Here is a 26,869-nt window from a genome sequence, read left to right on the forward strand (position 1 = left end):
GGATAGAATTAAGAATTCAGAAATATACCCATACATTTATGATCAACTGATTCTCAACAGGGATGCCAAGACAATTCAATGCGGGGAAAGAACAAACTTTTTAATAATGATGTCGGAATAATTGGATAGCCACATGCAAAAGAATGAGGTTAGATCCCTGCCTAACACCATATACAAAAACGAACTCAAAATGGAGTATGGACATAAATGTAGGAGCTAAAAATATAAAACTCTTAGAAGAAAATGCAAGGGTAGTTATTTGTAACCCTGGGTTAGGTAATGGTTTCTTAGCTGGAACACCAAAAACAGAGTAACAAAAAAGAAGACAGGTGAATTGACCTCATCAACATTAAATACTTTTGTGGTTCAAAGGACATCATCAAGAAAAGTGAAAAGATAACTCACAAAAAAGGAGAAAATATTTCCAAGCTATCTATCCAATAAAGGAATTGTATTACCATAGGTGAAAAATTAACTCGATAGTAAAAAGACAACCCAGTTTTTAAAAGGGTAAAGGATAAGAACAGGCATTACTTCAGAAAAGATTTATAAATGGCTGGTAAATGTGAGATAATATGTGCAACATCATGAGTCAGAAATGCAAATGAAGACTACAGTGATTAGTAGCAAATGAAGATACAGTGATACAGTTGGTTAAGCACCTGACTCTTTTTTTTTTTTTAAACATTTTTTTAAATTTTTTAAAATTTATTTATTTGTTAGAGAGAGAGAGCGAGCGAGCACAGGCAGACAGAGTGGCAGACAGAGGCAGAGGGAGAAACAGGCTCCCTGCCGAGCAAGGAGCCCGATGTGGGACTCGATCCCAGGACGCTAGGATCATGACCTGAGCCGAAGGCAGCCGCTTAACCAACTGAGCCACCCAGGCGTCCCAAGCACCTGACTCTTGATTTGGGCACAGGTTAACATCTCTGGGTCATGAGACTGGGCTCTCTCTCTCTCCCCCCATCTCAAAAAAAAAAAAAAAAAAAAGCAAAACTACAGTGAGATATCACTTTGCCACCTACTAGAATGGCTAAAATTAAAAAGACAGTAGCAAGTGTTGCCAAGGATATGGAGAAATTGGAAACTTTATATACTGTGGTAAGAATGTCAGTAATATAAGCACTTTGGAAAACAGTTTGGCAGTTTATCAACAGATTAAACATATAGGTACCATATGACCCAGGAATTCTACTCCTAGGCATAGATCCAAGAAATATGAAAATATATGTCCACACAAAAATGTGTACATACATACATTTATTTATTTATTTAAAGATTTTTTTTTTAAAGATTTTTATTTATTTATTTGTCAGATAGAGAGAGAGCACAAGCAAGGGGAATAGCAGGCAGAGGGAGAAGCAGGCTCCCTGCTTCCTGGGATTTAGTTCCCCAATGTGGGACTAGATCCCAGGGCCCCGGAATCATGACCCAAGCTTCAGGCAGTTGCTTAATGGACCGAGTCACCCAGGCGTCCCTAAAGATTTTATTTTTAAGTAATCTCTACACCCAATGTGGGGCTCAAAGCTACAATCCTGAGATCAAAAAGTCACATGTTTCACTGACCGAGCCAGCCATGTGCCTCCAAAATGTGTACCATTTATGCTAAAGGCAAGAAGCCAGTCACAAAAGAATTGTGTGGTTGTGTTTGTAAGAAATGTCCAGACTAGGCAAATCTACAGGTTAATATTTGCCTAGGGCAAGAGGTGGGGAGGATAGGGAGTGACTCCTAAGGGCACAAGATTCCTTTTTGAAAAATATCCTAAAATTAGATCCTGGTGATGGTTGCATAGCTCTGTAAATAGATTTAAAACCACTAACTGTATACACTTCAGACAGATGAACTTTATGGTACATAAATTAAATCTCAATACAACTTGTAGAAAGCAAATCTGGTAGCAAGGTTACGGTAGAGTAGCTAACTTTGACCTACCCAGTATTCTTGGTGGTTTCCAGCACCTCCCGACAGGAACCCAATAGCCATGGATGGGCAAGCTCGCTTAGGTCCACATGCAGTACAAAACACCCAGTCCGCTAGTGGTGTGTGCCATCCTTTTTTCTAACATATGCTGGGAGGTTCTAGTGGTATGTGCCATTTTTTTTCCTAACGCTGGAGTGGGGGGTTGGTAACTATTGTGAATAAGAGATACATAGGGGTTACAGTGAGCTTTCCTCTATTTCTCTGAGAATTTGAAACTAAGGAAGCCAGACAGAATATAAAACATAATAATGATGAAGGCACACATATATAAAAACAGCAGAGAGAGTGAGCCAACGCTTACAGTATAACTGGAAGTTAGGACCACATTTTCTTTCTTCCTTTTTTCTTATTGTGGTAAAATATACATTACATGGGGCATCAGGCTGGCTCAGTCAGTAGAGCATGTGACTCTTGATCTCAGGGTTGTAAGTTTGAGCCCCACGTTGAGTATAGAGATTACTTAAAAATAAAACATTAAAAAATATTACATAGAATTTACCATTTTAACCATTTAAAAATATCTTATTTATTTAACAGAGAGAGAGCACATGCAAGGGGAGGGGGAGGCGAAGGGAGAAGCAGGCTCCCTGCTGAGCAACAAGCTGGATGCAGAGCTCGATCTCAGGACCCTGGGGTCATGGCCTGAGCCCAAGGCAGACGCTCAGCCAGCTGAGCCACCCAGGTACTCCAGTGGCTCTTCAACCACATAGGGGTTGGTGCCTTCAGCTCAGGTCATGATCTCAGGGTACTGGGATAGAGCCCCGCATTGGGCTCCCCCTGCTTGTGGGGATCCTGCTTCTCCCTCTCCTCCCACTTGTGCTCTCTCTTGCTCTCTCCCTTTCCAATAAATAAATAAAATCTTAAAAAAAGAAAGAGGGAAAGAGAAAGAAAGAAAGAAAATCCACATATGAATCCTGATTTCCCAAAAACTTAACTACTAATAGCCAACTATTGACAGAGGCCTTACCAATAATACAAACAGTTGATTAACACATATTTTAATGGTATACATGTTATACACGTGTTCTTACAGTCAAGTAAGCTAGAGAGAAGAAAATGTTATTAAGAAAATCATGAGGAAGAGAAAATACATTTACAGTACTGAACTGTATCGAAAAATTTCTATGTATAAGTGTACCCGCAGTGCTGAAACCTGTGTTGTTCAAGGTCAACTGTACTGCTCCTCCTGACCTGGCTAGCTCTCTCTCAAGCTCCTCTCTGGCCCAGGGCAATAGGATTCTTCTTCACTTGCGTGACGCATCTCCTGCTTATCTACCTGAAAATGCCAAATGCCTTCAGGAAGCATCCATAATTCTGCCCCTAACCCCCGGGTTGAAGCCAAGGACCCTTCCTCTCTGCTCCCATCTCCTTTAGTGCTTCTATTAATATTTGCTGAGTACAGTGGCCTCCTTTATATACTCTTCACTCCTGATGTCCCATTTACATGTCCTCATCATTGAGGGTGGTGCTATGGCCATCCATGTTTTACAGACAAGAAGACCGAAACTCAGACACTAAACTGCTCAATGTCACACAGTGAGTTAGAGGAAGCACTAGATGGGAAACCCAGTTCTGTCTGATTGTGTGAAAACTGGAATATCACAAATATAATTTGTAACCTGATTTCTTCTTTCTTTAGTCCACTGGGTGAGTGCTCCTTCCTTCCTTCCTCCCTTCCTTCTTTTCTTTCTTTCTTTCTTTCTTTCTTTCTTTCTTTCTTTCTTTCTCTCTTTTGACACTTTACTCTCTCACATCACCTCCTCTGCAAAGCCTATCCTGTTCCTCCCTTTACCCCAGCTGAGTTAGGTGTCTTGCTTGGGGCTTTCATAGTCCTGGCAGCCCCAGGGAAATATCCTTTTAAAATCTCAATTCTAACGTCTCTCTTAAAAAAATCATGAGACTGTCAACACAGTCTCCATGGCAACAATAAGGGTCTAGTACTATCTCCTCCACAGCTTGAGATGGGGCACCTACTCCATTTCCTTGAAGACCTCACCGCATCCCCGTACAACGCCCTTGCCCCCATCATCCATGTGCTGTTTCCTGTCTGAAGCCCTTAACCCTTGGGACTCTGATGATGTGTTTCTGATGATTCTTTTGCCCCTTGACAGCGACCCCTGGAAATGAAAAATGGTGTGTTGTAATTTTTCATCCAGCCACCTCTGATATATTCAACATGTCACATAAAGTGACAGAACCAAAGAAATTCTTAGTCAAAGTAAAGCTTTACATCCAAGTCTGCCACAGGCATTGGTCACCTGCTGTTGAACACACTAGGGGGCGTGACTGCTATCTTGACTCAGAGCAAAGCAGCATCTTCCTCTTGGCTTGGTGGCAGCCACACAGACAGGAAAAAGCCAGTCAGCAACGGAGGTGCCTTTCTCTCTAGTGGTAGATGATTGGTTGTGTAATTCCTTCTGCTATAATGGGAACCCCGCCTTGGCTTCTGTGCAGGAAAAAGTTAACATAGCAGTCCTGAGTTTGTATATCCTTAGAAAAGCCTGTGGACAAGCTTAGCCCTTGACTGGGAATCTGGATTTGGGGAGAGTTTATTTATTCCCTGAATTGATAAGACTGGCCCACCATGCCTGAATTGTTTGTAGGAACAATGTAGTGTATGCTGAATACCTGTTTTCCTTCTGGGAGTCTGGAATTCTGGTACATGCTAGGGAGAGAATACGTGTGACCAGTGCCCAAGAAATCGTCTGGGTATCCTTTCACTATAATATATCATACCATGAGTAGGAGTCAAGTGATGTTTCCTAGAGAGTCACTGCATCTAAGGTGGGTCTTGGGGACACCTGACACAGCTTCTCTGTGACTGTCCGGATTCTATTCCCGCTCTTCCCCGAAACCTTCTTACCTGGTTACTACACCTGGGAGTGATCCCTCCCTGTTCACAGTGAAGCTGTATGTGCAGACCTTGGAAACAGGGACTTGCATCAAATCCGGCCTCTGTTTGGCAAGACGCAAGCCCTGGGAAATGGCCCCTAGTTACAAATTGTTTAATCTTCTTGGCTGGGACTTAATTTGATAGGTTCAGCCTCCCTAAGAGCATAGGCTTAGGTGGACCTGGGTTTGAATCCTAGCTCTTGACTCTTATCTTCTGGGAGCTTGTTTCTTCATCTGTACAATGAAGTTAAATTGGGTTTAATTTGATGGATTCAGGCAAAGTAATACACATAGTAACTATGGGGCAAATGGGAACTTCTTTTTCCTGATTTTTTTTTCTTTTATTTAGGTAATCTGTACACCCAGCGTGGAGCTCAAACTCACAACCCTGAGACCAAGACTCATAGGCTCCACCAACTGAGCCAGCCAGTCTCCCCAGCAAATGGGAACTTTTATTATTGTTTTGGTGATTGGTATAAAATCCCTCTCCCCAAATAGACGGGAAGCTTATAATTGCTCTCTACATCTCTCCAAGGGCTGAACTCTTGTTTACACAGAGTAGGGGCTGGAAACTCCACTGAAAGGGTCATGTTTACTCTGCTGTGAAAGACATGACTTTGTTGCCAAAGTAAAAATAATAAAAGTCATCATTATAATTTTTTAAAAGATTTTATTTATTTATTTGACAGAGATCACAAGTAGGCAGAGAGGCAGGGAGAGAGGGAGGAAGAAGCAGGCTCCCCGCAGAGCAGAGAGTCGGATGGGAGGCTTGATCCCAGGACCCTGAGATCAATGACCTGAGCTGAAGGCAGAGGCTTTAACCCACTGAGCCACCCAGGTGCCCCCATCATTATAATTTTAAAAATCACATTTGAGTGCTTACTATGGGCTATGCATTGGACCAAGAATTTGCTTAATTAATTTCATTTAATCCTTCAACAACCCTGTAAAATACGTTCTGTTATCACCATGTTAAAGATGAGCAAATGAAGCTTAGCATAATTGTGGCCTCACACACATAGGGGGCAGAGCTAGGATTCAAATCCAGGCGTATCAGGTCAGGCCCACATAATAAAATACAATGGACTGGGTGACTTCACAACAGAAGTCAATTTTCTCATGGTGTGGAGGCTGGAAATCCAAGAGCAATATGCCAGCATGGTCAGTTTCTTTTCTTTTCTTTCTTTTCCTTCCTTCCTTCTTTTCTTTTTTTCAATTATTTATTTATTTATTTGTCAGAGAGAGAGAGAGAGACAGAGACAGAGAGAGACAGAGAGAGCAAGAGCAGGGGGAGTGGCAGGCAGAGAGAGAAGCAGGCTCCCCACTGAGCAAGGAGCCTGAATCAGGGAAATTCTAGGACCCCGGAATCATGACCTGAGCCGAAGGCAGCTGCTCTGACCTACTGAGTCACCCAGGAGCCCAGGGTCAGTTTCAGTTTTTGGTTAGAAGTCACTTCCTGGTTGTTTCCTGTCCCCCAACCCCCATGCATGAGTGTAGGGAGAAAGTGAGGGGGCTCCCTGGTATCTTTTCTCATAAGGACACAAATCCCGCCTGATGAGAGTCTTACCCTTATGACCTCATTTAACCTTAATTAATTCCTTAGAGGCATGACCTCCAAATATAGTCACACTGTGGGTTAGGGCTTCACCATATGAATTTCCCAGGTGGAGGCAGTGCACATCCAATCTGTAACAACGGGTCTGTCTAAAAACAGAGTCTGCAAAGAAATAATCACAGATTAGTCAAAACCTCTTATTTGTTCTTGTTCCCTTAAAGATTTTTTTTTTTTAATTTATTTGAGAGAGAGAGAGAATGAGAGAGCATGAGAGGGGAGAGGTCAGAGGGAGAAGCAGACTCCGTGCTGAGCGGGGAGCCCAATGTGGCACTTGATGCCGGGACTCCAGGATCATGATCTGAGCCGAAGGAAGTCGCTTAACCAATTGAGGCACCCAGGCACCCCTGTTCCTTTTCTTGTTCCCTTTTTTTTAATGATTTTATTTATTTATTTGACAGAGTGCACAAGCAAGGGGAGGGGCAGGCAAAGAGAGGGAGAAGCCGACTCCCCGCTGAGCAGGGAGCCCAATGTGGGGCTTGGTTCCAGGATGTTGGGATCATGACCCAAGCCAAAGGCAGACACAACTGACTGAGCCACCGAGGCTCCCCCAAAACCTCTTAGTTGTTCTGATAAATTTTTTCTATATTGGGAACTATGTGCGGGGGTAGGGGTAAGTGCTTAATTTGCTTCTCTTGGTCAGAAATTTTAATTCAGGGGTGCCTGGCTGGCTGGCTCATTCAGAGAACCATGAGACTCTTGATCATGAGTTCCAGCCCCATACTGGGTGTAGAGATTACATAAATAAATAAACTTAAAAAACAAAAACAAAACAAACCTTTCATCCAAATAGGGCTGCCAATTTTCCAGACGTCTAGGAGCCTACCTCCCCATAGGGCATTGATGGGGAGTGCTTGCAAGGGCTCCTGAATTTACAAGTCCCACTGAACTTGGACTTTACCCTAACAGGGAACGAATTTGGAAGAGTGAAGAAAAAAAAGACAAAAAACAAAAGTAGTTGCACTGACTCAGAAATAAAGTCTTTTTATTTATACCATAAATCAGAATTAGGCCCCATGGCCCTGTGGCCTTTCCAGCTAATGGCAATAGGTAGGGGAAACGTTTCTTTGAAGTCCCTCCAAAAATGTTTATCTGATTTCCTTTTGTGGTCAGATTGTTTTGGTCCCTACCATCTTTCTGTAGAAGTAATAAAGATAGTCTGCAGAAGTATTTCAGTTCCTATTTCTTTGCAGAGGCACCCAATTTAATCAAGACATATTTGCTTGCATTGTAATTGTTCACTTAAAGACTCCCTGTGTGTTTTTAGACCAGGAACTCATTCTCCTTTAAAATGTAAGAGGGCTGCTGATTATACTAATATTCCCAAATACCATGAAGCCAGACAGTTGCTGTGATTAATTTGCCTTCAGAAGATCCATAAATCCTAAAATGATAACAAACTGAGTAGAACAGGATCAGAATTCACAAGATATAAATTCTTAGACAAGGCTGAGGGAGGGCGCAAAGGGGCTGCAGTAGTTTTAAGCTCTAGGAGTTGAACCTTAGTTCAGAGCTCTGATTTTTCCATTGTAAACAAGCAATGCTCTCCAAGCGTTGTTATTTCTTGAAATTTCTTTCTTTCTTTTTTAAGCTTTTTTTTTTTGGTAATCTCTGTACCCATCTTGGCCCCACTGGATTAACTCTTGATAATATTATCTACATTTTGAAATGTACGCCTGAGAGATCCTTAAGCAGCTTTGCATGATTACCAAACTGAATGCCCTGAAGACTAGACTAACAAGGGCACTAGTGAGGGGCCTGCCATTAGAAAGAAGATATGGTTCTAGGGCAGAGGTTGGGAATCCCTGGGTCAAATCTAGCTCACTGCCTGTTTTGTAAACAAAGTGCTACTATGACAGAGTCGAGCAGTTATAAAAGAGGCAGGATGGGCCGCAAAGTCTAATCATTTACTATCTGGCCCTTTGCAGCAAAGGTTGGCCAATCCTTTCCCCAGAGCCCTAGGTTGGCCCCATCCGCACTTCTTTCACTGGCCTATATGGGGAGCATGCTGTATCAAGTGTCACACAACTGACTGGCCAAGCTCCGGGTACTCTGCTTCCTCTGGCGTGATAAACTCCCATCCCTTAATGCTTGAGCCAAAGGTTTAACTAAAATGGTGAAAAGTGGTGAATGCATCCCTAGTCTCAATGAACAGAAGCCAGGAAAGAAATATACAAGAACTTTATTTTTGAAACTTTTAAATTAATAATCATTAGAAGGGAATCTTCTTTAACTTGATCTTTTCTTCTACATTTGAAAAGTATCTCATCTTTGTTAACATTTCCTTGGCTTTTTCCAAATCACCTGAAATAAACAGAGACATTATGGTGAGGCTTCATTTCAAGCAAGAATAAAAATAACTCTGTTGACCAAGGTAGCCAGTCTGAATCACAGATAGTTTTAATATGAAAACTGTGAGATCTGTACTTGCATTTGTCTGTACATTTATGTATGTCTGATACATATATGTATTTCCCTATCTCCCGATGGTATTACCAAATTAATTTATAAAATCCCTTATAAGAGTTGCATCCTCCCTACGACCCAGCAGTTGCACTAGTGGGCATTTACCGCAAAGATACAAATGTAGTGATCTGAAGGGGCACCTGCACCCGAATGTTTATAGTAGCAATGTCCACAATAGCCAAACTATGGAAAGAGCCCAGATGTCCATTGACAGATGAATGGATAAAGAAGATGTGTGTGTATACACACACACACACACACACACACACACACACAATGGAACATTATGTAGCCATCCAAAAAATAATCTTGCCATTTGGAACAACATGGATGGAACTGGAGGGTATTATTCTAAGAGAAATAAGTCAATCATAAAAAGACAATTACCGTGTATCTCACTGATACGCGGTATTTAAGAAACAAGGCAGAGGACCACAGGGGAAGAAAAGAAAAAATGAAACAAAATGAAACGAGAGGGGTGCCTGGGTGGCTCAGTGGGTTAAAGCCTCTGCCTTCGGCTCAGGTCATGATCCCAGGGTCCTGGGATCGAGCCCCGTGTCGGGCTCTCTGCTCGGTGGGGAGCCTGCTTCCTTCTCTCTCTGCCTGCCTCTCCTGCCTACCTGTGATCTCTGCCTATCAAATAAATAAATAAAATCTTAAAAAAAAAAACAAACAAACCCAAAATGAAACGAGAGAGGGGGACAAACCATAAAAGACTCTTTTTTTTTTTTTTAAAGATTTTATTTATTTATTTGACAGACAGAGATCACAAGTAGGCAGAGAGGCAGGCAGAGAGAGAGGAGGAAGCAGGCTCCCCGCCGAGCAGAGAGCCCGACGTGGGGCTCGATCCCAGGACCCTGGGATCATGACCTGAGCTGAAGGCAGAGGCTTTAACCCACTGAGCCACCCAGGCGCCCCCCATAAAAGACTCTTAATCTCAGGAAACAAACTGAGGGTTGCTGGAGTGGAGGGGGTGGGAGGGATGGGGTAGCTGGGTGATGGACATTGGGGAGGGTGTGTGCTATGGTGAGAGCTGTGAATTGTGTAAGACTGATGAATCACAGACCTGTACCCCTGAAACAAATAATACATTATATGTTAACTATGTTAACTACTTGAATTTATTTATTTTTTTTTTTTAAAGATTTTATTTATTTATTTGTCAGAGAGAGAGAGAGAGAGTGAGCACAGGCAGACAGAATGGCAGAGGGAGAAGCAGGCTCCCTGCAGAGCAAGGAGCCCGATGTGGGACTCGATCCCCGGATGCTGGGATCATGACCTGAGCCGAAGGCAGCCGCTTAACCAACTGAGCCACCCAGGCGTCCCAACTACTTGAATTTAAATTAAAAAAGTAAAAATTAAAAAAACAATTGTATCCTGTCTTAGAAATAAGTTCTTACATAAATTAAGTCTTCCTAAAACTTCCAGAAATATAGGAACCAACTCAAATATTTTTCATTGTCACATAACTTGTATAAATCTTTGGTAAATAAGACTAGTTTGGCATTGTTGGTTTAATAAACTAGGTATGCTTCCAGAGTTGTTAACATTAAATTATAATGCAAACATACATTTTTTTATTTTTTTAAAGATTTTATTTATTTATTTGACAGAGAGCGATCACAAGTAGGCAAAGAGAGTTAGAGGGGTGGGGGGCGGGGAAGCAGGCGCCCTGCTGAGCAGAGAGCCTGATGTGGAACTCAATCCCAGGACCCTGAGATCATGACTTGAGCTGAAGGCAGAGGCTTAATCCACTGAGCCACCCAGGCACCGTACATTTTATTTTTTTTTAAGATTTTATTTATTTGACAGAGAGAGACACAGAGAGAGGAAACACAAGCAGGGGGAGTGGGAGAGGGAGAAGCAGGCTTCCCACTGAGTAGGGAGCCCAACATGGGGCTTGATCCCAGGATCCTGGGACCAAGCTGAAGGCAGAGGCTTAACCAACTGAACCACCGAGGAGCCCCCCTAATATTATATTTATTAGATGTTTAAGATTATAGAGATAGTAAATTTGATATTACTCAAATTAAATCATTCTGCCAAACTTTATTTTTTAAAGATTTTATTTATTTACTTGAGAGGGAGAGAGAGAGCGCACAAGCAGGAGAAGCAGCAGAGGAAGAGGGAGAAGTAGCCTCCCCGCTGAGTAGGGAGCTTGACATGGGGCTGGATCTGGATCATGACCTGAGTTGAAAGCAGACACTAAACTGACTGAGCCATCCAGGCGCCCCTGACAAACTTTGTTTATAATGACAATAAATGTGTTTTATAACATGCTACCTAAAAATCATTTCCAAAATCTGACAACTTGGAACCTTAGAGTCATGGTAAGCTAAGTTAAATAAGAGATATACATTTATTATTTATTTATTTTTAAAAGATTTTGTTTATTTATTTGACAGAGAGAGGGAGAGCACAAACAGGGAGAGTTGCAGGCAGAGGCTGAGGGAGAAGCAGGCTCCCCACAGAGCAGGGGAATTCTGATGTGGGACTTGATTCCAGGACCCTGGGATCATGACCTAAACCGAAGGCAGTCACTTAACCAACTGAGCCACCGAGGTAACCCTAGATATTCACTTAATATATAACTAATTTCTAAATAGGATAAAGTGTTAAAACATTCACTATTAAGCAAAAGTTTTTTATATACTTTTGGCTATTTATTTTTATATGGTCCAGAGAGGCCAAGGATCTTGGATCTCTTAATAAATATGTCCTTGTATTTGTTGTATTTGGGGCTCCTGGGTGGCTCAGTGGTTAAATGTCTGCCTTCAGCTTGGGTCATGATCCCAGGGTTCTCTCCCTCTCAGTTTCTCTCTCGAATAAATAAAATAAAATTAAAAAAAAGTTATAGGAAGCATGTAACTCTGTAGCTTATGAGATGGTATATTCATAAAATTTGCTTATCTACTACAGAATACTTGTATATTATAGTTCTCAGTTGTTTTTCTGTAAAATAGAGGTTACTAATGGTTAAAATTTATAATTAATATATAAAAATATAAGACTATGAATAACAAGATTAAAGGGAAACAACTCCGTATACAAGGAACGGAAGAAAAGTAGGATGCGTTTTTATAGGAAAAGTATGTTTCCTTTAAGATAAAAAAAAGAGTAATTGTGTCTTAAAGTAGAATGTGAAAGAGAGAAAGAAGAGAACAAAACATGAATGGATATTGAGAGTTGTAGAAGGTTTGTAGAAAAGGAATTTTATGTTGTGAGGTCAAAGCTGGCTATGATTAAGTGGATTTATATACATATTATTTTTTGTTCTTTTGTGTGTGTGTGTGTGTGTTTTTAAAGATTTTATTTATTTGACAGAGAGATAGAGATAGAGAGCCAGAGAGCACAAGAATGCAGAGGGAGAGGGAGAAGCAGGCTTCCTGCTGAGGGCACTCCATCCCAGGACACTGGGATCATGATCTGAGCCTGAGGCAGACGCTTAAATGAGCTACCCAGGTGTGCCTATAGCTTTTTTTTTAAAAAAAAAGATTTTATTTATTTATTTATTTATTTGACAGAGAGAGAGAGAGAGAGAGAGAGAGATATCACAAGTAGGCAGAGAGACAGGCAGAGAGAGGGGGAAGCAGGCTCCCTGCTGAGCAGAGAGCCCGATGTGGGGCTCTATCCTAGGACCCTGGGATCATGACCTGAGCGGAAGGCAGAGGCTTTAACCCACTGAGCCACCCAGGCGCCCCTAGCTTTTTTTTTTTTTTTTTTAAATGAACTTTATTTTTTAATTTTTTAAAAAGATTTTATTATTATTTTTTAAGTGATCTCTAAACCCAACGTGCAGCTTGAATTCACAGCTGAGATCAATACTCATATACTCCATTAACTGAGCCAGCCAGGCACCTCTTGAACTTCAATCTCAATAGCTACTGACAAAACCAGAGTTTGTTTTTCTTGGTAAAATTAAAAGTTTTGGGACGTCTGGGTGGCTCAGTCAGTTAAGCACTTGCCTTCGGCTCAGATCATGATCCCAGAATCCCGGGATCAAGTCCACATCAGGCTCCTAGCTCAGCGGGGAGCCTCTTCTCCCTCTGCCTGCTGCTTCCCCTCGCACCTCCTTGTGCTAACAAATAAATATATTAAAAAAAAAAAACAAACAAAAACAACAACACCGAAGTTTTGGGGCACCTGGGTGGCTCAGTGGGTTAAGCCTCTGCCTTTGGCTCAGGTCATGATCTGAAGGTCCTGGGATCAGCCCGTCGGGGCTTTCTGCTCAGTGGGGAGCCTGCTTCCTTCCCCTCACCCCCTACCTGCCTCTCTGCCTACTTGTGATCTATCAAATAAATAAATAAAAATAAAATCTTTTAAAAAATGTTAAAAAAAATACAAAGTTTTTTGATTATTGGTCTAGTCTTAATAAAAGACTGAGAGATTTTTCTTTACCTTTTAATCTACCTACGTAACATATATTGTGTCTTATCAAAATAACTTCCTGTGCTTCATGTTGTCTTTATCATGTCCTTTGTTACTTAAGAGAACAAAGTCTTCTCACTATTCAGAGGTAACGTTTTTTTTTTATTTGCCTATTTTTCATTTGCCTTTGCCTTTGAAATTTTTTTATCACCACTTTGGTTAAATGGATAACTAAGTATTGTTTTACAATGACCTATGATCCTACGTAATTAAATATTTAAAGCATTTAACAATTTGGACAACTTCCCAAAACCGAATTCTAAATAAAGTCTTCCTGACCTCAAACTAACTGAATTTTCTGAGAGGATCCCTGGAAAACCTCAAAGGATTTGTTCTCTCACCTTCTAAAAGGAGAGATGTTAAACTAATTAGATTTATTTGATTATTATTCCCATTACATGGGAACCACTGTCAAAGAAGAGATATTTAACCTTCTCTAGGTTATATTTGTACGGGCAGAATGTTACTATTTTTAGAAATTTTATAAAGTTCCTAGAAATTTGTCAATAGTCTCACTATAATATGTCCTGGTATAATATTTAGTTATTATGTTAAAATGTTCTATGTCACAGAAGCAACCAAATTTCCCTGTCCACTGAATTATTATTATTATTTTTTAGATTTTTATTTATTTGACAGAGATCACAGTAGACAGAGAGGCAGGCAGAGAGAGAGAGAGAGGGAAGCAGGCTCCCTGCTGAGCAGAGAGCCCGATGCGGGACTCGATCCCAGGACCCTGAGATCATGACCTGAGCCGAAGGCAGCGGCTTAACCCACTGAGCCACCCAGGTGCCCCTTATGTGTTTATTTTAGAGAGAGACTGAGAGAGCGCACAAGTGAAGAGGGGCAGAGAGAGGGAGAGAAAATCCCAAGCCAACTCCACGCTGAGTGCCAAGCCCAAGGGGGCTCTATCTCATGACCCTGCAATTGTGATCTGAGCTGAAACCGAGAATTGGAAGCTTAACTGACTGCACCATTCAGGCACCCCCATTTGTTTTGTTTGTTTGTTTCTTTTTAGGATTTTTATTTATTTGACAGAGAGAGAGACAGTGAGAGAGGGAACACAAGCAGGGGGAGTGGGAGAGAGAGAAGCAGGCTTCCTGCTGAGCAAGAAGCCCAATACGGGGCTCGATCCCAGGACCCCAGGATTATGACCTGAGCTGAAGGCAGACGCTTAATGACTGAGCCACGCAGGCACCCCATGTTTGTTTTGTTTCTTTTCTCTCTCTTTTTTTAAATTTTATTTATTTATTTGACAGAGATCACAAGTAGATGGAGAGGCAGGCAAAGAGAGAGAGGAGGAAGCAGGCTCCCCACTGAGCAGAGAGGCCCATGTGGGGCTCAATCCCAGGACCCTGGGAACATGACCCAAGCCGAAGGCAGCGGCTTTAACCCACTGAGCCACCCAGGCGCCCCTGTTTTGTTTCTTAAATGCAAACTGGTGCAGCCACTCTGGAAAACATCTGGAGGTTCCTCAAAAAGTTAAAAATAGAACTACCTGGGGCGCCTGGGTGGCTCAGTGGGTTAAGCCTCTGCCTTCGGCTCAGGTCATGATCCCAGGGTCCTGGGATTGAGCCCCGCATCGGGCTCTCTGCTCAGCAGGGAGCCTGTTTCCTCCTCTCTCTCTCTGCCTGCCTCTCTGCTACTTGTGATCTCTGTCTGTCAAATAAATAAATAAAATCTTTAAAAAAAAAAAAAAAATAGAACTACCTTACAGTTCAGCAATTGCACTACTAGGTATTTGCCCAAAGAATACAAAAATACTAATTTGAAGGAATACATGCACCCCGGTGTTTAGAGCAGCATCATCTACATTAGCAAATTATGGGAAGAGCCTAAGTGTCCACTGACTGATGAATGGATAGAGAAGATGTGGTATATAAATGTATACATAGAATGGAATATTACTCAGCCATAAAAGAGAATGAAATCTTGCCACGTGCAATGATGTGGATGGAGCTAGAGTATAATGCTAAGTGAAATAAGTTAGAGAAAGACAAGTACCATATGACTTCACTTGTAGGGAATTTAAGAGATATATTTTACTTGTGTAAACAAAATGAAAACATTTATCTTTTCTCCTTCCACGATTCCTCAAAAAAACTCTGAAACTATTATTGAACATTCTTATTTTCAGGGCAATGTAACTATTTGCATAGGCTCAGCAAGAAGCTGTCCTCTTTGTGATAGGACATAATTTAAAACATTGATTATATGACCAAGGCTTTGACTGGAACGTCACATTTGAAAATGATGTATAAAATCAGGGGCACCTGGGTGGCTCAGTGGGTTAAGCCTCTGCCTTCGGCTCAGGTCATGATCTCAGGGTCCTGGGATCGAGTCCCACATCGGGCTCTCTGCTCAGCGGAGAGCCTGCTTCCTCCACTCTCTCTCTCTGCCTGCTTCTCTGCCTACTTGTGATCTCTCTCTGTCAAATAAATAAATAAAATCTTAAAAAAAAAAGAAAATGATGTATAAAATCAGACAGAACAGACAATTTTAAGGAAGTAAGGTTGACTCTATGGGGCCAAAGCTTACTAAGCCCTTTTGGAAAAAACCGGGTTGACACCTGGCTTATAGGGTTCTCTGCATTATAGTGAATAAAGAAGGTCACTTCCCTGCAGGCCCAGGAAATTTAGGATATTTTGGGGAACCTCAAGAATAGAGGAATTCACCCAAATCTGTAGGTATTACAGGTGACATCTGATGGCAAATTCTTTGTTTGACTTCCTAGCACTGAAAGACTTTTTTTTTTTCCTTAAAGATTTTATTTATTTATTTGACAGAGCGAGAGAGAGATCACAAGTAGGCACAGAGGCAGGCAGAGAGAGAGGGGAAGCAGGCTCCATGCAGAGAGCCCAATGCGGGGCTCGATCCCAGGACCCTGAGACCATGACCTGAGCCAAAGGCAGAGGTATAACCCACTAAGCCACCCAGATGCCCTTTGTTTTTTTTTTTTTTTTTGAGAAGTGGGCTCCCATGCCCAGTACAAGGCTTGAACTCATGACTGTGAGATCAAGACCCGAGCTGAAATCAAGAGTGAGATACTTAACTGACTGAACCACTCAGGCACCCCTCATTGAGGGGCTTTTAAAGTTCAGTCTGAGAGTGCTCGCTTCGGCAGCACATATACTAAAATTGGAACGATACAGAGAAGATTAGCATGGCCCCTGTGCAAGGATGACACGTAAAGTTCAGTCTGAGATTCCTTATAAAAACTTCCATTAAGAAAACTTAAGGGTGCCTGGGTGGCTCAGTCGTTGGGCGGCTGCTTTCAGCTCAGGTCATGATTCCAGTGTCCTGGAATCGAGGCCCACATTGGGCTCCCTGTTCGGTGGGAAGCCTGCTTCTCCCTCTCCCGTTCCCCCTGCTTGTGTTACCTCTCTGTCAAATAAATAAGTAAAATCTTAAAAAAAAAAAAAAAAGAAAGAAAAGAAAACTTAAAAAGGTCTGTATTGTTGATTACAATTCTCGTTGCATTCATGTGAATAATTAGGCCAACTTTAATGCAACTAAAGGTATTTTGTAAACAAAATTATTCTTACCTTGATTACCTTTGATAGAAATTTTATGACAGTGAAAACGTATACCACACCCAGAATTTAGTCTTGACGTTTTATTATCTTCCTATAAACCAAGCTGGATCCTGCCATCTTAAACATTTTGTCAGCCTTCAGCAAATTCTTACTTCTCCTAGTTTCCTTCAGTATCTGGCTACAACTGTCCAAAGTGCTGTTTCCCATTTTCTTCCTCTCCTGAGAAAGAATGGTATGATCACTGAGATCTAAAACCTAATCCTTTTTGGAAATCAGGTTCTCTTGTGGTCGCCCTTTCCTCTGGGATCTGAAAACACCCTGTAAGCTAAGCCCAGACAATTTTATATAAGCATCTTAGAACTCATCACTACAAATCAAAGCAACCTTTGTGCCTGGACTTGCTGCCACCTGGGCTACCCAAAAAGCCCACCAGAACACCTGTGTCTTCCATGCTCTGCTCTTGGAAATAGCCATGGCTGTGACATTGACGTCTATGCCATCACTACCAACATTCAGACTATAAAACAAGAAATCTATCAGATTGCTGTCCTCACACCACCCTGTAAAGATGCTTAAGGGGTCAGTGTCTTCTCAAGTGACTGTCCGCCCTCTGGACTCAGAAACTGGGTTTATAGTCTGTTCCCACCATTAGCCTTTGTTTTCTTTTTGTTTCCATAGAGATGCTCCTCATTAAATGCCTGATTGCTCACATCATCTACCAAATATCCTCTTCTACCAAGTCTCAACAGATGGTTCAGCTAGTCCTTAATAAACAAAGGGCGATCAAGTGAGAAATGGACTTACATTTTTCAGAGGAAAGAAAAATGTCTCTTCTTCCTGTCTCTTACTGTTTGTTGCAGCTAACATCCTACAAGCCTACAAGCATCTCTTCTGAGTCCTCGCTGTTAATTCTTCAGGTATATTCTCAGAAGTGGAATTGTTAGCTCTTACGGTGATCCTGTTTTTAATTCCTTGAGGAAATACCATAGTGTTTACCATAGTGGCTGCACTATTTTACATTCCCGCCAATAGTGCACAAGGGTTTCAGCTTCTCCAGACCCACAGCAATACTAGTTATTTTCTGGGTTTTCTACTACTAGCCATCCTAGTCGGTATGAGGTGGTATCTTGTCGTGATTTTGATTTTCATTGGCCTAACGATTAGTGATGTTGCATATCTTTCCATGTGCTTGACCATTTGTGTATCTTCTCTACATGTTCTATTTCTTTAAAAAAAATTTTTTTTTTCCTTAATTTACTTGACAGACAGAGATCATGAGTAAGCAGAGAGGCAGGCAGAGAGAGAGGAGGAGGAAGCAGGCTCCCTGCAGAGCAGAGAGCTCGATGCGGGGCTCGATCCCAGGACCCCGGGATCATGACCTGAGCCGAAGGCAGAGGCTTTAACCCATTGAACCACCCAGGCACCCCTGCATGTTCTATTTCTTAAGCTGGGTGGTGGCGACAAGGGTATTTCTTCTGTTTTTATTCCTTAAATTGTACTTAAATATTACTTATTCTTTTTAAAATCTACAAAAAAACCAAAAACCAAAAAACAACAAAAAACACCTACAAAAGTGCAGTAGGAGATGGGGGTGAGCCATGGTGGAACGTGGAGTAGCCAGTGGCTTGGGTTCGTGGATTTCAGGCAGCCATATCAGGCTGTTAATCTGTATTTCCCTGACATCTTTTTAGAGGCCCTCCCTCTGCCTGTGTGTCAGAACAGACTTCTACAGCCCTTGAAAGCTGGAGAGCACACTGTGTAAGCCTGTCTCCTCAGCACTAGCTGATTGGACTTGAGTGGACATCTGGCTCAAGCTGGGCCAACCACATCCCCCCTCTTGGGAATCTAGAGTTGGGTCCAGGGCACTCCAGTCAGATGGTCAAAGTCCTTACACTTATAAGGTAATGGACCTAGGCGAACTAATAAGTCACCCAGTGGGGGAGGCCACTTTGGAGCACTGTACGCTAATGAGGAAGTGGATGGAACTGGTTTATAGTGAGAAGAGGGTAGAGTGAAATTGAGAGGCATTGAGTCCAGGAGCACAGTTTGGTTCCAGACTGCTTTCTGGTTCCCAGGCTTTGCCCCAGAAGAGCTCTTATCCCACTGTATACTACAATCTTCACAGGGACTTTTTCTTTGGATTTGGGGAGCTAGTCCTAATTCCTTATAATAACCTCCTTTTTATCTGGGCTAGCCTGAGTTGCCTTCTGCTTCCTGCAGTCAAATGATCCTTCGGCGGAAGGGCCCATTATTCCTGTATTTGAGGGATGGCACAAGTCTGGGATGGAGAGAAAGACTGTTCTTACTTCAAAATAGCCAGAAATAGACTGAATCTCTTCCAGCTAAAAGCCAGGAGCAATGGGGACCAGGAAGTTTGGGCACAGCTCTGCCATGGGCTTCTCCTTCCGGGCTTTGCAGAGGAAAGGGGCGTGCAGGCTTTGCCAGATGTCGACTGTGCAGCCTTGCCCTCAGGATCTGCCTGTGTTGGCTTCAGCCTACATCCCTTACCTTAACTTCTCTTACTTGCTAAAGGGGAACAGAAGCACTTTCATCTACTCTTTCATTGGCATATCATGGTTTTTGGCACACAGCTTATTTCTCCAACAAGGCTGTGAATCCTTGAAGGGAGACATATCCACTTGCCTATATTTTATAGCTCCCCACGTACTTATCATAGGATGAGTATATAACAGCTACTTATTCAATTGATGGTTACACCTCAGTGCTTACAGTTTCTTTCCATATTTAAGAAAGTCAAGAAATGAAGAAAGTACCTTGTTCAAAAGCTCTGCTCACATTGTCAGTCAATTCTTTCTGTTTAGCTGAAAGAGAAAATCACTATCTTAATTTTTCTATTTATACAGACTTGAGATGTGAAGATAACACTTTATAGCTGGTTTCAGCACAACACAACAGGGAGCTTAGATTCCAGGTGAGGCCTCATAAGCCCTGTGTCCACATGTCCCAAGACAGCAGCTCCTGTGTTTTAATTTATGTTTTTATTTGAGAGAGAGAGAGAGAGAGAGAGAGGATGCATGCATGTGCCCAGGGGAGGAGCAGAGGGAGAGAGAGGGAATCTCAAGCAGACTCCCTACTGAGTGCAAAGCCTGACTCCAGGCTCAATCCCACAACCCTGAGATCATGACCTGAGCTGAAAGAGAGTCATGCACTCAACCTACTGAGCCACCCAGGCTCCCCAGCAGCTTCTGTTTAGGGCAGTGTTGTTTTTCTACCTCTGTAACGTATGAGGGGCAATGACTAAGGCTTGTAAAATGGCTATACAACCATTTAAAAAAAAAAAAAAAGGACAAGGAAATGCTTTGTCTCCACCAAGCAGTATGAATTTTTTAGCTTACAGGTAGAAAATTAGCAAGCTGGGATTGCCTGTGGGCAGGGCATCACAGTGTTTCAAATAACCACTTGCAAATTATACAGCCTCCCAGGAAAATGAAACATTTAGATCCTATTGTACCATAAGAGAGAAGATGCCAGATAACGTAAAGGAGCAGCTTCCTTGTATTTCTGCTGTATCCTCATCAGGAGATGAAGAATTTTTCTGTTAAGGGTGTTTTCCAGATATAAAAAGTATCCATCATTTCTATGTCGCTTGCTTTCAAAGCACTTTCAAATACATTGTAACTCCACTGTAGGCAGTTACAGGTGTTGGGAGATGGCCCTGGTCATATGGTTGGTTGAGTGGAGGAGCTGGGAGCAGACCCTGTCTATAGACTCCTAGACAGTGGTGGGAAACTAGCAATGTGGTGTTGACAAAAGAACACTGGATGAGGAGTCTAGAGGCTCAGAAGTTCTGCCCAGATCTAACCAGCTCTATGCCCTTGAATATTTGCTTACTTTAGGTCTTAGCACATGCCTGTATGGGAGGAAACTTAGGAATTAATCTGAATGAAGGTCAGTGACCTGTTCAAAACCAGACATTCACTATAGGGCTAGAATAACCCCCACCAGTGACTGAGTACCTGCTATGGGTCAGGCACTGTGTTATGTGTTTTACATGTTTTATTTGATTTAACTTAATCCTTGCAACAACCAGTACTAATGTTATCTCCATTTTACTGATGAGGAAACAGGCTCAGAGGGGTGAAGTCGCTTGCTCAAGGTCACATGCAAAGTCAATGGCAGTGTTGACACTGTACTCAAGACCCCCTCACAGCAAGATCATGTTCCTCTGTCTTCCAAAGCTGTGCAGAGGGTTTCTGACCGTGAACCTTGAGGTCTTCGTCCAACACCACCCAGCCCTAAGGCTGTTGATACAGACTAACCCCCAACCCCCCATTTTACTGATTTTAGTGTCTTTTTTCATTATTTACTCACTCAGTTTATTTACTGAGCCCGCGTTATATACATCATGTACACGGGCTGAGCAGAAAGTCTCTGCCTCTATGGATTTTCAGTCTAAGGAGGGAGGGAGGCTGACATAGGTCAAATAATCTCATGTAGAACAGTAAGGTTATAACTGTGATTAGTCCTATAAGGGAAAGGTACCCACTGCCAAAAGGTTATCAATAAAGAGGTTCTCTGAGGAAGTGATGACTGCCTCCAGATCAGGTAGATTTCACTAGAGGAAGGAGAAGAGGGTTTTAAGCAGAAGAATAGCATGTGCAAAGGCCCTAGGGTAGAAAGGTGCTTGGAACAGATGAAGAACTAGAAATGGCCTGTGTGGCTAGAGTGGAGGGGCAAATGGGAGGAAGTGGGGTTCAGACTATACCGGGCCTTGTAAGCCATACTAAAGACTTTGGTCTTTAACCTGAGAGCAGTCAGAAGCCACTTAAAAGTTTTAAAGCAACTTTAAAACTTAAAGGTTACCTAGGATAACCTAGGTAAAGATTAAAACCCAGGTAAAGATTAGATTTGGGTTTCAAAAGCTCTCATAATTGACAGTGTAGGAATATATTCGAAGGAAGGTAGAGCTAGACCAGCCTGGAGCTATTACAGCTGTCCAGGTGAGAAAGAACGGCAGCTTGGAACAGGGTGCTGGCAGTGAAGACAGATTTAGGACACATTTAGAAGGTCAGCATTTCAAGATTTGGTGATGACTGCCTATGGGGGTAAGGGAGGACAAGTTGTTAAAAACACCTCCTCAGGGGCACCTGGGTGGCTCAGTGGGTTAAGCATCTGCCTTCAGCTTGGGTCATGATCTCAGGGTCCTGGGATCGAGCCTTGCATCGGGCTCTCTGCTCAGCAGGAAGCCTGCTTCCCCCTCTCTCTCTGCCTGCCTCTCTGCCTACTTGTGATCTCTCTCTCTGTCAAATAAATAAAATATTTAAAAACAAACAAACAAAAAAAACACTTCCTGGGGCGCCTGGGTGGCTCAGTGGGTTAAGTCTCTGCCTTCGGCTCAGGTCATGATCTCAGGGTCCTGGGATCGAGCCCCGCATTGGGCTCTCTGCTCAGCAGGGAGCCTGCTTCCCTTCCTCTCTCTCTCTGCCTGCCTCTCTGCCTACTTGTGATCTCTGTCTGTCAAATAAATAAATAAAATCTTTAAAAAAACAAAAACACGTCCTCAGTGTGTTTTTTGGACTTGTGCAACTGGATGCTGTCATTCACTTAGAGAACGTCAGCAGAGGAATAGGTTGTGGTTTTGTTTTGTTTTAGGAGGGAGGGGAGAGGCTCATGAATTCCATTTTGGACTCACTGTGTTAGAATATATAAACTCCATGAAGACACGGGCCATGTCTTTCTTGTTCACTGTCTGCACAATGCTTGCTACACGGTGGGCACACCAAATATTTGTGAAAGTACATACGTGCATACAATTGGAGCGAGAATGTGGAACTTTTTCTATGTGGCATGGTTAATTTTATGTGTCAACTTGGTTGGGCTAAGGTACCCAGCTGTTCGGTCAAATGCTAGTCTAGATACTGCTGTGAAGGTATTTTTAGATGTGATTGACATCTATAACCAGCTCACTTTAAGTAAAGATTAGCTTGGATAACGTGGGCACAGAAGTCCTGCTTGAGTTTCCAGCCTACTGGTCTGCCTGACATTATTTTGGACTTGTTAGCTCTCACAATCCTGTGAGCCAATTCCTTAAAATAGGTTTCTCTCTCTCTCTCTCTCTCTCTACATATATACATGTATACTATCGGTTCTGTTTCTCTGGAGAACCCTGACTGATATATGTGAAATAAAGCGGAAAACAAAGCAATATGCGATCAGAAGTCAGTTTTTCAATCTTTGCTCTGCCATATGACCTTGGGCATTTCGATGAACTTCTAAGGCGTAGTTATTCTTGTCAGAGACAATAATAACATCTAAATGATGTCATGGGTAGGAAGGAGGATTTTAATCTGCAAAATATTATGATGTTCTTGGTTTAAGGCTGCCTTCTGGAAGGTTAGAGATGTTGCAAGTCTAACGTCCAGACAAAACTGGTTTCAGTATCACCAAGAAAAAAAATACTCCCTGAATCATTATGATGACCTATATGTAGTCTTTATATTCATTCTTCATTTAACCTTGGACATGTACTCACAATAGCAATAAAATGCATTCAGTGGTATTTTATCTTTTACCTCTGACAACAGATTCAATCTCTTTCATGGCAGCTTCACTTTGAGCTTCTGCAAGTTTTTCATTGATTTCCATTATTTCCATGAGGAACTGTCTGTCCATTTCATAATCTGTCCCTTCAGGAATCTCTACTCCATGGAGCTTTAGCTATTGGGACATAAAGCAGAGAAAAGTAAGGTTGGTTGAAGAGACTGTGGCTAGAGACATAAACCCTACTCACAGAATATAACAGAATACGATTCATTAAAAAACAAAACTTGAACTGTCTCAATAGTGAGAATGTGAAGGTAGGGTATGGGAAAGTTACCCTGAGACAGGAGTGCTGGGACAGGATTCCTTTCTGCTACCTGGAACTGTGTGACCCCGGGGGAGTTGTTCCTCCACTTGGGAGACTGAATTAGGTATCTGTAAAGGCTCTACTAAATCCTAAAATTCTAAGGTGCTAAACTCTTCCCTCCCCCACAAAAAATGCCAAAATTACTTCCCTGAACGCTATCACCATCCAATCCTTGAAATTTACAGAAAATGGTACCAAAAAAATGCACTTAGGCAAGTAAGATTTACAAATACTCAGAGAAAACTATTCTCATTCAGTATCACTGAGGTGTGCTCGCTTTGGCAGCACATATACTAAAATTGGAACAGTATCACTGAGGCTAATTATCTTGGGTCCCTAGACTACCTCAGGTCGCAAGCACTCTTCCGCTGAATACAGGGGAGCAGTTGTCCCTCAGCCCAATGATACCATATAGTCACGCATAGAAGGGTTGGGAAATCACCTTACAAGGTATAGTCCCCTGCTCAGGGGAGCCAGAAGGGTCTTATAGGCATCATTCACCAGGGTTGAATGCTTCTCTGACAAGTCCTTTTCAGTCTGTTAGTGGAGATGAAGATAATCTCATTACCATCCAAATCAGCCACATTACATTCACAAACTGTTTCATAAAATACGGATGGGCAGACAACTAAAAAGTCTCCTAGGTAGAACTGGTGTGGGATGAGCTGTCTTTATTCTCAACCAGTGGGTTCTAATTCTTCTGGGAAGTCAGGTAAAAGTTGTGAGTGTGGGGCAGGTTCCAGACCTCACTGCTAGCTGGGGTCAGGCTGTCCCAGGGTGGAGCTGGTTGTTTAGCTCTCTTATAATCACATCACCACAAGGCCACTGCCACCCACCCTGTGTACACTAGTGTTTGGGTATGATTAGGGGTGGACAACAGGCTACCTGAGACCTCTGGCTGAAGAAATCAGGGTGGACAAGACGCTGTAGTTCCTGGTACCTAGTCTGGAGCTTTGCTGTGTCAACTCTGAAGGCACGGTTGCTGTAAGGAAATTGGGAGATAAAATTCATGCACCAAATATTTATAGATTTGTATACTATGGGCCTGGCTCCTGTTCTCATGGGGGTAAATGCAATAAACACACAGAGAGAGATAACTTCAAAAAGTGCTGTGAAGGAAAAGAAAATAGGGTCAGAGAAAATGGTACATGTGGTGGACAAAGAGATGACATTTGAGCGGAGACCTGAATGATGATGAAAAATAACCACAGATCAGAGGAAAAAAGTCATCAAGAGGCAGAGTGGGGCGCCTGGGTGGCTCAGTGGGTTAAGCCTCTGCCTTCGGCTGGGGTCATGATCTCGGGGTCCTGGGATCCAGTCCTGCATTGGGCTCTCTGCTCAGCAGGGAGCCTGTTTCCTCCTCTCTCTCTCTGCCTGCCTCTATGCCTGCTTGTGGTCTCTCTGTCAAATAAATAAATAAAATCTTAAAAAAAAAAAAAGGCAGAGTGAACATGCAAAGGCCCTGAGGTGTGGACATGTTTGGCACGCTTGCAACACTTAAAGGATAGTGACAGGGCAGCATATCATAAGTGCAGAATGACTGGTAGGGGCCAATCCCAGAGTTAAGGGGAAAGACCATTTCTAAATCCCACCCTATAATAAGGCCCAAGTCCTTTCATCTTCGCCTTTCACTTTATTTTACCCCAGTTCCTTTCACTTTCCATTCCCATAGCCTTCCCTGTCTTAGCAGTTTAGCTCTGCTGAAATTTCATCACCTCTCCAAGCTCCGTGAGGTTCAGAGGAAAACAGGAAAAACAGCCACTTCTGACTCTCTCCCTCCAGTTCTCATTTCTCCCTTAGACTCAGCCCACAGTATTAAGTTTTCCGGTGCTTTTACATCCCACTCTGTTTTTCTTACTAGATTTATTTTATTATAAAAGGATGTAACTCAGGAACAATCGCATGGAAAAGATGCATGGGTGAAAGGGCGGGGAAGCTTCCAAGCCCTCTCCAGGAACACTACTCTTCCATCTCCACGTGTTCACAAGCCTGGAAGCTCCTTAACTCCCTTATTTTGGATAGCACCTCAGTACGCCTTTCTTAAAAGTCTCAACCCAACTTTAACCATTCTGACCCTATCCATCAACTCTAAGCAGCCCCTCTACCACACTTCCCTCAGGCCCCGCCCCTCAACTTCTCCTCTCAGGGCCCAGCCCTCAGGTTTCCCTCCACTGAAGCCTCCCTTCTCCAATTTCCCCTAAGTTCCTTCCCCGCCTCTCCACTCCTCCTGCCCTTCTCGTCTCCATTCCTCAGAGGCCCAATCCTCAGGCTCACCCCTCAATTTCCTCTCTCACCCGCCGCAATGGCTCCCTCGGAGCTCCCAGGCCCCGCCCCTACTTCTCTACGGATCCGCCCACCGATCTAACCGGTCCCGCCTTCCCCTTTGCAACCCCTAAATCGCCAGCCCGACGTCTCTCTTGCCCCAGCGTGTTTCCCGAAACCGCCTCCCGTACCAGTCCAGGAGGCTGAAGTAATCTCGAGTCGGGTCAGGTGGCTGCAGCGCGCGACACTGTGGACAGAAGAGCCCGTCCCCACGCATGGGGCTCGCTGGGCCACCGCAGTTCCAACACTGGGGGGAACTGTTTCCCGCCAGAGACGCAGCACTGCAGCTTAGTGGTCTCCTTCCGAGGACCCCTGCCGGCCACAGGCTCCACACCCGGAGCAATGCGCCAGTTCTCCCGCCCCACATCTGGCCGCGGCCTACGTCGCGGCGGTCACCTGTTCGGGGGTTGGAGAGAGCCGCCGGCCCGACTAGTGCTGCTGATTGGCTGAGGAACTGACGGGGCGGGATCCTGGATTCCGAGTGTCCCGCTCCTCATTTTAAACTACAACTCCCAGCAAGCATTGAGGCTACGTGTGGACGGCCACATCCGCCGCCTTTCATTGGTCCGGCAGCGACGAAGGGTGTTCTGATTGGCTGAGGGTGGAGTTTGTATGTGCTTGGTTAGCGCCACGCTGCTGGCTGCAGCTGCTGTTGAGTGTTTGGCCTCAGGTGGGCTCACGCGGTGAGTCATAGTGGGGAACTTCTCTTGGGTGTTTGCGGTTCGATTCCCGTCCCCAGGGTACTAATGCACGCTGAATCTCCA

At 43.2% G+C, this 26,869-nt stretch overlaps 1 protein-coding gene across 6 annotated transcripts; it reads right to left on the reverse strand.

The window, feature by feature from the left end:
* Positions 1 to 8,649: 8,649 nt before the first annotated feature.
* Positions 8,650 to 26,552, reverse strand: HSCB (HscB mitochondrial iron-sulfur cluster cochaperone). 6 transcript variants are annotated; one of them, XR_013967877.1, is made up of 6 exons: positions 26,237 to 26,552; positions 24,669 to 24,765; positions 24,226 to 24,320; positions 23,449 to 23,593; positions 19,690 to 19,737; positions 8,650 to 8,789 (listed from the first exon to the last, which is right to left on the reverse strand). XR_013967877.1 is itself a non-coding variant. In XM_080822079.1 (6 exons), the coding sequence occupies exons 1-6, from the start codon at positions 26,470 to 26,472 to the stop codon at positions 8,698 to 8,700; spliced, it is 708 nt and encodes a 235-aa protein (XP_080678205.1). In that variant the 5' UTR covers positions 26,473 to 26,506; the 3' UTR covers positions 8,650 to 8,697. The 6 variants fall into 6 exon arrangements, 4 of the variants coding, with proteins under 4 accessions (XP_080678205.1, XP_080678207.1, XP_080678206.1 ...); XM_080822079.1 differs by having other exon boundaries at positions 24,231 to 24,320; positions 26,237 to 26,506; XM_080822081.1 differs by lacking the exon at positions 26,237 to 26,552 and adding an exon at positions 26,058 to 26,098 and having other exon boundaries at positions 24,231 to 24,320.
* Positions 26,553 to 26,869: the final 317 nt, after the last annotated feature.

The sequence above is a fragment of the Martes martes genome, assembly GCF_963455335.1.
Source record: "Martes martes genome assembly, chromosome: 13".
Classification (NCBI taxonomy): domain Eukaryota; kingdom Metazoa; phylum Chordata; class Mammalia; order Carnivora; family Mustelidae; genus Martes; species Martes martes.